The sequence below is a fragment of the Capsicum annuum genome, chromosome 3 (genome assembly GCF_002878395.1).
Source record: "Capsicum annuum cultivar UCD-10X-F1 chromosome 3, UCD10Xv1.1, whole genome shotgun sequence".
Lineage (NCBI taxonomy): Eukaryota > Viridiplantae > Streptophyta > Magnoliopsida > Solanales > Solanaceae > Capsicum > Capsicum annuum.
Genome location: NC_061113.1, coordinates 229,598,560 through 229,608,728, shown reverse-complemented (window position 1 = coordinate 229,608,728; position 10,169 = coordinate 229,598,560). Strand labels below are relative to the sequence as shown.

Below are 10,169 nucleotides of genomic sequence, written 5' to 3'. Positions count from 1 at the left end.
GAGGGGGGGGAGGTGTAAGAATAGAATACTCGGAAATTGTTATTATAAGAAGTACAAAATTAATAGGCCTCCAAAACATAAAATGAAGACATAAATAAAGCAATATACGTTCAACTTCAAGTAAATTTTTCATTCTTTATTATTTCTCGAAATCTATTAGCAATTTCAATGATTCTTGGTCTCGAAAAGATTGTCATGATTCTGAATTCAACTATAATTCATAATAATTAACAATACAAAATATTTAACAAAATAATAATTAAAAAAGATATCCATTGACCGTCCAAATAATAGTAACCAAGACATTTAAAATAGGATGGAGATGGGAGGGAGTCTATTTTAAAAGGATTAACTAATTTGCTGCTTTATGTCTATGCAATAACTATAAGCTAATCCAAGCCTATAAATCTCTACACTAACTAATATTGTGAAATCTGTTACTAATAACTCGAAAACAAATTAAAGATATTAGTATGTATATATATTTGTGAATTCATAAAGACAGCTCAAAATGCGTTACCTTAATTAGAAGGAAATAGGAATATAATACAGGGTCAATCTGACTAAATAAAAAAAAAAGAAGGGTAAAATGACAAGTTGACAACTATTGCCTTGTGACTTTGATCATATTACGCACAAAAAAATTGCCAACTTGTATTTACATAAGAAAAGATACTCACAAATGGCTACCTTTTTAAATAGAAATTCAGAATCTGTCAACACCAAAATAAATCTAATATATTTAAATATATAGTTGATGAAGGGCTTATTAAAGTCAAATTTGCACCTAGTTAAATATACTTTAATGAACTATAAGCACGTTTAAATGGTTTAATGGGTAATTTATCTATCGTAAAAATATCCATAATCTTGTTCGTTTGTCCGTTAAGAAGTTCAAGGTTAAATGTGAAAATAAATATTTGGTCAAGGTTAAATGTGAAAATAAATATTTGGTCAAGTTTATATTATTATAAAACTAAGAGTAAATTTCACTTCATCCTTTTAATTATTTAAGGTAGGAAAACAATATCCTCTACATGTCAACGACGCATGCATGTTTCTTGTCCACACAATAGTTTTCTTCTAAAAACCCGTTTGGATAAAATTAAAATCTGATTAAATTAGCTTTTAATTCTTTAAACTTTTTTTTTAGTTGTTTGATAAAATTAAAAATTACTTAAAAAAACTAAAAATTAATTAAAAAAGGCAAAAACTGGGAAACTGCGTATCCCCAACTTTATTTTTTAGATTAATTATTTTTTACGGTTGATTAAAATATTTACTTTTTTATCTCTTATATTTTCCTCCAATTTCAACACTATCAGCTAGGGGTGTACAAACCGAATCGCTAAGTCAAATCAAACCAATGAATCAAACCAAACCGAGAAAAAAAATCGACTTATGGTTTGGTTTAGTTGGTTTAGTGTTGGGAAAAAAAATCCGATCATTTTGTTGGGAAAGGCAAGGACATTAACAAAGTGCTGACAGGGTAGCAGCGGAAAATATCCAAGTAAACTTTCCCTTTTAATTTGAACCAAGAAGAGACAAGCAAATCCAAGCAAAACAAAGTAATATGGCAACAAATAATACGATAAGATAAGAATAAAGCCAAGAACAAGAGACACCGAATTTACGTGGAAAATCCTTCGGTGTGAAGAGTAAAAAACCACAGGACCAAAACCTCCACTATAATCACCAAGAGTTACAATATTATTCTCCAAAATGGCCACAAAACAAGTGTCAAACAATGAGCAACAATAAATAAACCACAGCACCAAACATTAGAGAAATAAAGAAGCAAAAGCACCAAAATGCAGCTACTGTTCGGGAATGAAGAACAGGAGCTACAGGCCACCAAATCAAGCTCCGTTAGTTCCTAATTAAAGATTGAGATGAGAGAAACAATCAATCCAAAAATCAGCTCAATCGGACAAGAAACGAAGCCGGAATCGCAATTTGAAGTTGACAGTTGTGGCTGGAATTTTTGGGCGAAAATCAGCTTTCTTTTCTCTCTTTGGCTGCTGAAAACTCTCTTTTGTGATGGTGAATAAGACCTAAAAAAGATCAATACATATGCCTCATAGTAATGAGCCTATGGGCAAAAGTGGGTTGGTCCAAATTAGGCTTCATTTATCCATATAGGAAGGAAAAAAAATCCAATAAGCCATCAATAATTCTCCCCCTCTCGACGATCATGCAACAATCTTCAAACTTTCCTCTTGGCAAAGTTTTAGTCATCATGTTGGAACCATTATCATCCGCATGAATCTTCTCAAGTTCAAGCAACTTAGAATCTAACACATCCCGAATCTAATGGTATCTCACATCCATGTGTTTAGACCGGCCATGAAATGTAGAATTCTTACCAAGATTTATGGCACTTTGACCGTCATAATGAAGCACATACCTCTCTTGAGCACAACCAAGTTTCCCCAAGAATCTCTTCATCTAAAGCAATTCTTTACAAGCTTCAACGGCAGCAATAAGCTCAGCTTCTGTAGTAGATAGTGCAACACACTTTTGCAACCTAGATTGCCAAGACACAGCTCCCTCTGCAAAAGTAATCAAATACCCTGAAGTAGACTTTCGAGTATCAACATCATCAGCTAAATCTGAATCAGGATAACCACAAAGAATAGGCTTCCCTTTAACAAAACACAAACTCAGACTAGAAGTGCCACAAAGATATCTCATAATCTACTTTACAGCATTCCAATGTTCTCTTCTCGGATTAGAAAGAAAATGTCTAACAATACCAACAGCATAAGCAATATTCGATCTTGTGCAAACCATTGCATACATCAAACTACCAACGGCTGAAGCATAAGAAACTTTCTTCATATCTTCCTTCTCATTATCATTAGAAAGACACTGCTTCGTGCTCAATTTGAAGTGCATAGCTAAAGGTGTACTGACAACCTTAGCCTTATCCGTGTTGAATCTTCAAAGTACTTTCTGAATGTACTTCTCTTGTGATAACCACAACTTCTTGGCCTTTCTGTCATGAACAATCTGCATGCCAAGAATCTATCTTGCTGGTCCTAAGTCTTTCATAGAAAAAGACTTGCTCAACTTTTGCTTAAACTTTTAAATCCTGCAAGCATTATGACCAACAACAAGCATGTCATCAACATAAAGCAACACAATAATAAAATAACCATCAGAGAATTTTTGCACAAAAACACAATGGTCTGAAGTAGTCTTCTTGAAGCCATGTTGACTCATAAAGGAATCAAACTTTCTATGCCATTGCCTAGGAGCTTGTTTCAAACCATACAAGCTCTTCTTCAATTTGGAAACATAATTTTTTTCCCCTTGACTTCAAAATCTTCGGGTTGTTCCATATAAATTTATTCATCTAAATCACCATGGAGAAAAACAGTTTTAACATCCATTTGATCAACCTCTAAATCTAGACTTACAGCTAAGCCTAGAACCACACAAATGGATGACATCTTCACAACTGGAAAGAATATCTCATCAAAATAAACTCTCATTTTCTGTTAAATCCCTTCACAACCAATCTAGCCTTGTACCATGGAATTGGGTTACCATCTTCATGCTTCACTCGAAAAACCCACCTGTTTTTCAAAGTTTTTCTGTCTTTAGGCAGCTTAACCAAATCAAAGGTATGATTATCATGCAAAGATTTAATCTCATCTTCCATAGCATCTAACCACTTTTCTTTTCTTTTTTATTTTTCATGGCCTCATCAAGACTCTCAAGTTCTCCCCCGTCAGTCAAGAGTACATACTCACTGGGAGAATAACGAGATGAAGATATTCTCTCTCTAGTAGATCGTCTGAGAGAACTCTCTGGAGCATCAATAACTGGTTGCTGATCAACCATATCAACTTGCACTTGAGCATCAATAACATCTTGCTGGTCATTCTGAACATGGTCATCATCTTCATTATCAACTTGATTTTCATCATCATGAAGATTTTTTTTGGGAGTAGTAGTCAAAGGAACTGGATCAACATCAACTAGACTCTCACTACTCTGAGAATCAACCTTCTCAGCCTTGTCAAAATCTTCAATTGTTTGATCTTCAAAGAACACAACATCGCAACTTCTTACAAGTTTCTTCTCAACTTGATCATAGAAACGATAGCTAAATTCATCTTGACCATAACCAATGAAAATACGTTGCCTAGTTTTAATATCCAACTTTGACCTCTTATCTTTAGGAACATGCACAAAAGTGTCACACCCAAAGACTCTAAGATGATCATAAGAAACATTCTTACCAGACCAAACTCTGTCAAAGACACACCGTCCAAAGCAACTGTAGGAGATAAATTGATAACATAAGTAGCAGTATTAAGTGCTTCTACCCAAAAGAAATCTGGCAGCTTAGCATCTGAAAGCATACATCTAAACCACTCAACTAGAGTTTTGTTCATCCTCTCTGCTAAACCATTCAGCTGAGGAGTTTTTGGATTTTTCTGATGTCGAATACCCTGCTCTCTGCAATATCTATTAAAAGGGCCAATATACTCACCATCATTATCTGAGCGAATGCATTTCAATTTCTTCCCTGTCTGTCTCTCAACCAAGGCCTGAAAATTCTTGAACTCATCAAGTACTTGATCCTTGGACTTCAAAGGAAATACCCAGAGTTTGTGAGAATGATCATCAATAAAAGTCACAAAGTAAAGTGCACCACCATGAGACCTTACTTTACAAGGACCACGCAAATCAGAATGCACCAACTCCAGCAAATCAAACTTTCTTGAAGGCGGATGACTCTGAAAAGAAACTCTTTTCTGTTTGCCGACTAAGCAATGAACACACTTCTTTAACTTAGAAATTGTTATTAGAAGAAGTACAAATTAATTGGCCTCCAAAACATAAAGTGAAGACATAAATAAAGCAATATACGTTCAACTTCAAGTAAAATTTTCATTATATATTGTTTCTCAAAATTTATTGGTAGTGCTTCTTTGTCTCAAAAAGATTGTCATGATTCAGAATTCGATTATAGTTCATAATAATTAACAATTCAAAATATTTGACAAAATTATGATTAAAAAAGATACCCATTGACCGCCCAAATAGTAGACACTTAAAAATAGAATGGAGATTGGAGGGAGTATATTTTTTAAAGATTAACTAATTTGCTGCTTTATGTGTATGCAATAACTATAAGCTAATCCACGGCAATAAATCTCTTACACTAACTAATACTGTGAAATCTGTTACTAATAACTCAAAAACAAATTAAAGAAAGTAGTGCTGTGTATATCTGTGAATTCATAAAGATAATTCAAAATGCATTACTTTAATTAGAAGGAAATAGGAATATAATACGGGGTAAATCGAATTAAATTTAAATGAAGTCTGATTAAATTAAAAAAAGAAAGAAGGGTAATATGACAAGTTGACAACTACAGCCTTCTGACTTTTATCATATTACGCACAAAAAATTGCCAACATGTATTTACTTAGGAAAAGATGCTCACAAATGGCTACCTTTTTAAATAGAAATTCAGAATCTGTCAACACCAAAATAAATCTAATACATTTAAATATATAGTTGATAAAGGGCTTATTAAAGTCAAATTTGCACCTATTTAAATCTACTTTAATAAATTATAAGCAGGTTTAATGAGTAATTTATCTATCGTAAAAATATCCAAAATCTTGTTCAATTGTCTGTTAAGAAGTTCAAGGTTAAAAGTGAAAATAAATAGTTGGTCAAGTTTATTATTATAAAACTAAGAGCAAGTTTCACTTCATCCTTTTAATTATTTAAGGTAGGAAAACAATATTTCTACATGTCAACGACGCAGGCATGCTTCTTGTCTACACAATAGTCTTCTTCTTTATAAGAAGACAGAATTCCAAGGTCTTGAATTGGAATTATCACATAATTATGATCCTTTTCAAATAATGAAGTCACATAACTATATCTTCAAATAGAAAAAATATAAAACTTTTATCCTACTAACACAAAAATCACAATTATCGAAAAACTAACTTTTCAATTAGTGTTAATTTCTTACTTGAGCGAAAAGTCTTTTCATTCGGCTTAAAAATTGCTTTCATAATTATATATCATGCATAGGTAAATATTAACCTTCAGCTTTACAATTGAAAGACATGACAGATTAATTTGGAGAAAAGTAAATGCTACCAAAATTTGTAACGCTTATAGTTGCACTGCAAACCAGGTGCCCACCATTGACTAAGTCCATGAGACGTACAAGGGCTCAAATTAGTAATCATATGGGCAGATGGAAGATTTTGTGATGGTTCTGATTCCCTTCCTATTGCAGTCTCTAAAATACTTTGTAATGAATTTCGCGTTACTACCCTTGCAATTTCATCAGCACCAGACTCGATCATCTTCTCCAAATATTCAAAATATCCAAAATAATCCGAGCATATTGGATCTGATTTATTCACAAACAAGTACGGAACCCATCCACATAGTTTAGGAAATGTATCATTTGGTTGATTAGTACTACCTGGACTCATCACCATGTTGATCGCAAAAGAAAGTCCAGCAGTAACTACGCTATGAGCACAGCGGATTCCAAGCTTCAACGTGCTGTTGTTGATGATTTTCTCAATTGGAAGAGATGCAAAGGGTGGGTTGAAAAGATACGTTTCCAGATTAATGTTATTTTTTACCATATCCCGTCCAATTATTAACGAAATTGTAGAACCCAAGGAATGCCCAGCTAGCCAGATATCGTTATAAGACCCTTGATTAAGGTCAACAATATTTTGTACAGCTTGCAAACCGATTGTAATACGGGTGCTGTTGTGAAGACGGTGCACTATGACTCTGAGGTCCAACTTCAAGTCTTGGTACGCACTTTTTGGTTTCAGAAGTGTACCTCGAAAGGCAATCACATATTTTGGTGGATTCTTATTATGGTGAGACGAGGTAGTTGAGTGATGGTCGTTGTTGGGGCCTTTGTACTGGTAAATGGCACCAAAGATGGATTGGTCTTTACTGTCAACCAAAGTTTCGATTAAACTAAAATGGAACGATTCCCACCAAGGTGGAGCAAGGGCATCAGGACCTTGGCGATTTTTCTGGCGGTCACGTTCAAGAATGTACACACCTTTTACTGAGCTGGCCGCAATAGACCTCCTATGACTTGCATTTCTCCTGTCAAACATACAAACAACTTGACTTAATCTTTAATATTGAGAATGTATACATTGTGTTAATATTATAGATCAGCTTAACCTTCATTCTCTAAGCTACATGTCAAGCAAGATAGTTCTTCCCAGTGAATACAAAATGAAATCACATATTAAGTTATATGCATCGCTAGTTATATTTTATGTACGCAGAATCAAGTGAAATTATCTCATAATAAGTTAAGTGATAGTTCAAGTATATGAGTAGAACTTAATTAAACCGATCATCAAACCACTACTATAACTTTAAATCAAACCATATGCGGGTAGAAATGAATTAAATTAATTGTCTTACCAATCGAGTATCTTAGTGAGGTATTGTGGTCCGGATAGGTGAAATGTTTCTTTTTCAGAGCTCTTCGTCATCAAAATAAACCTAAAAGATGAAGCAAAATTGGAGAGAAGGAAACTGAATAATCAACTACATATATATTCCCAATATACACTTCTGTTTAGATAGTCAAGTCGTGCAGAAACTACCGAGTGCATACATATATATAGTGCTGTAAACTGCTGATAATTAGAGAGGAAGTAGAAAGTGAAACAGCCACGAAATGGTCCAATTTCTAATTCCAATATTAATTTTAAGAGAAGGAAACTGAGCAGGAAATAGAGTGTAAAGCAGCCACGCATTGGTCCAATATTATTTTTGGGAGTGGGGTATCTCTTTTACCAAGTCAAAGAATTAATTTGGATCGAATTAAAACGATAAACCCTCTCAATATTGTGTTTGCACAATATAGTTACTATTAAGGGTCGTTTATGGTTCTCTTGGATTATAATGTAGCTAGAAATTATTTATATCAAGATTTGAAATATAAGATAGACTTTAGTAGGGAGGTTAGTAGATAATTGAATGTTGTTTATTGTTACGGTGGGATTAGACTTGGTGGTAGTCTAGAGCATCGAGTGTCTTAGTATCTTTTAACCTTAGTTTCTTGTTTTTGTTTTTTTATTTTGATGTTGTTGTTATTGTACTTTTTCTTGATGTTTTGTATTGCTTATGTATTAGTCGTCATGCTTTCCTCATTATCGTATTTTCTCATTTATAATTATCTTGACTTGATACAAGCCACATCCCAGCTTGTTGATTTCAATATAGCAGCAATACAAACTCACATTCTAACTACTCCAAACAAGGCCAACAACTATTACTGTCAATAAAACTAGCAAACTTTCATCAAAAAAATTAAACGAGAAAACAAGGCCTAGCAGATAGCTTCTCAAGTCTCCAGTAGCTCTCACAATAAAGATGCATGCCATTTCTTTGACCAGCTCTTCAGGTGCCCTCTGCATTTTGTCAAATATCCTAGTGCTCCTCTCTGTCCAAAAACTATAAAGAGTATCAGTACAGACTTGTTTCAACAGTTTAGCCCTCTTAGAATTGCCTTTGGTTGCTCGAAAAAACCACTGTTGAAGGTGCACATTGGTTGGTATTGGTACTTGCAGCCATCTAAATACTCTTAACCAGAGTTGTGTAGTGAAAAAACAATCCCAAAATAAATGAGCACTAGTTTCTGGAGAGGTCTTACAGAAAACACACTCAGGATCATTATTGATATCCCATTTGCCAAGCTTATCCATTGTGTTCAAATTACCATGCAAATATATCCACATAACAAAAATAACCTTAGGCCTGGTTATGTTTTTGCACATGAGATGTTTCTATTCTTTCTTTGGAAAGTTCCCTAATGATTGCTTATAAAATTGTCTGATTAGACTGTGTTTGGAGTCGGTAATCTGCAATTTTTTGACCTTATCTCTTGCAGCAAAGAATTTCTTGGTCATCCAACTTGCTTGTTGTGGCACCTACACTTCCATAAAATCTCCATTTTTAATATAATAACTGTGAATCCACCTTATCCACAATTTATCTTTCTTTTGTGATAACTCTCAGCAAGTCTTTGCTATAGCACACTGATTCCATAACTTCAAATTAAGAATGTGCAAGTCTCCTGCTGAAACTGGTAAACATATTTTTTCTCATGCTATCAAAGTCCTTTTAGTGATTATATTAGTCCCTGACCAGATGTAGCTTCTGCAATAAGCCTCAATAATTTTGGTAACTTAGGCAGGTATCAAAAATATTTGAGCCCAGTAAGCTTGAATGTCAAATATCAATGTCTTGACTAGTTGAACCCTTCCTGCATAGAATAAAGTTTTTGCTGTTCAGGAGGTAATTTTTGCCACTATCTTCTCAATTAGAGGTTGCCACTGACTAAAAGTGAGTTTCTTTGATGCCAGAGGGATGCCTAAATATTTAAAATGCAGTTTCCCTTGAGAATAATCAAGGTGCTGAATAATAGTTGCTTTCTCATAATCAGATACACCACTAAAATAAATACAACTTTTAGTCAAATTAGCCTGCAATCCTGAAGCTTAAGAGAAGTTTGTAAATCTTACATGCATAAGTTTAACAGATTCTATATCACCCCTAGCAAAGAGAAGTAGGTTATCTGCAAAACTGACAACAACAAAAACAACAACAACAACCCCAGTGTATTCCCACTTAGTGGGGTCTGGGGGGGGTAAGATGTACGCAGTCCATACCTCTACCTCTGATGAAGTAGAAAGGCTGTTTCCGAAAGACCCCCGGCTCAAGTCACGAGATATCACACAAACACATAGTACAGCACAGAAGCAGATGACATAACATAGATACGGCACCTATAAGGAATATAAAACAGAGTAAAGCAGGAATGCAGGAATATAAAGCAGAGGAAAGCACACAGATTCGTAATAAACATGGAACACGGAACACGAAACACTGAATACGGGATCATAACAGGAATACACCCCCACCAATTCATTCCCTACACTAGCGACCCGAACTGGCCCTAATCCTCTGCCGTAATTCGCATCTTCCAGACCTTCCTATCTAGGGTCATGTCCTCGGTGAGCTGTAACTGTTCCATGTCCCGCCTAATCACCTCACCCCAGTACTTCTTCGGTCTACCCCTTCCCCGTCTAAAACCATCCAACGCTAGCCTCTCACACCTACGGACCGG

At 34.7% G+C, this 10,169-nt stretch overlaps 2 protein-coding genes across 2 annotated transcripts; both read right to left on the bottom strand.

The window, feature by feature from the left end:
- Positions 1-6,028: 6,028 nt before the first annotated feature.
- Positions 6,029-7,642, bottom strand: LOC107866122 (GDSL esterase/lipase At4g10955). Its single transcript, XM_016712302.2, has 2 exons — positions 7,457-7,642; positions 6,029-7,126 (listed from the first exon to the last, which is right to left on the bottom strand). Exons 1-2 carry the CDS (start codon positions 7,525-7,527, stop codon positions 6,136-6,138), a joined length of 1,062 nt encoding a protein of 353 aa, XP_016567788.2. The 5' UTR covers positions 7,528-7,642; the 3' UTR covers positions 6,029-6,135.
- Positions 7,643-8,283: 641 nt separating this feature from the next.
- LOC107865049 lies at positions 8,284-8,745 on the bottom strand. Its single transcript, XM_016711411.1, has one exon. The coding sequence runs from the start codon at positions 8,743-8,745 to the stop codon at positions 8,284-8,286; it is 462 nt and encodes a 153-aa protein (XP_016566897.1).
- Positions 8,746-10,169: the final 1,424 nt, after the last annotated feature.

What these genes read in the sequence shown, in the direction of transcription:
- LOC107866122 (XM_016712302.2), bottom strand. Translation starts at nt 7,527, where the DNA reads ATGACGAAGAGCTCTGAAAAAGAAACATTTCACCTATCCGGACCACAA. An exon ending in CTCACTAAGATACTCGATTG is followed by an intron (nt 7,127 to 7,456) that starts GTAAGACAATTA and finishes TATGTTTGACAG; the next exon opens with GAGAAATGCAAGTCATAGGA.
- LOC107865049 (XM_016711411.1), bottom strand. Translation starts at nt 8,745, where the DNA reads ATGGATAAGCTTGGCAAATGGGATATCAATAATGATCCTGAGTGTGTT.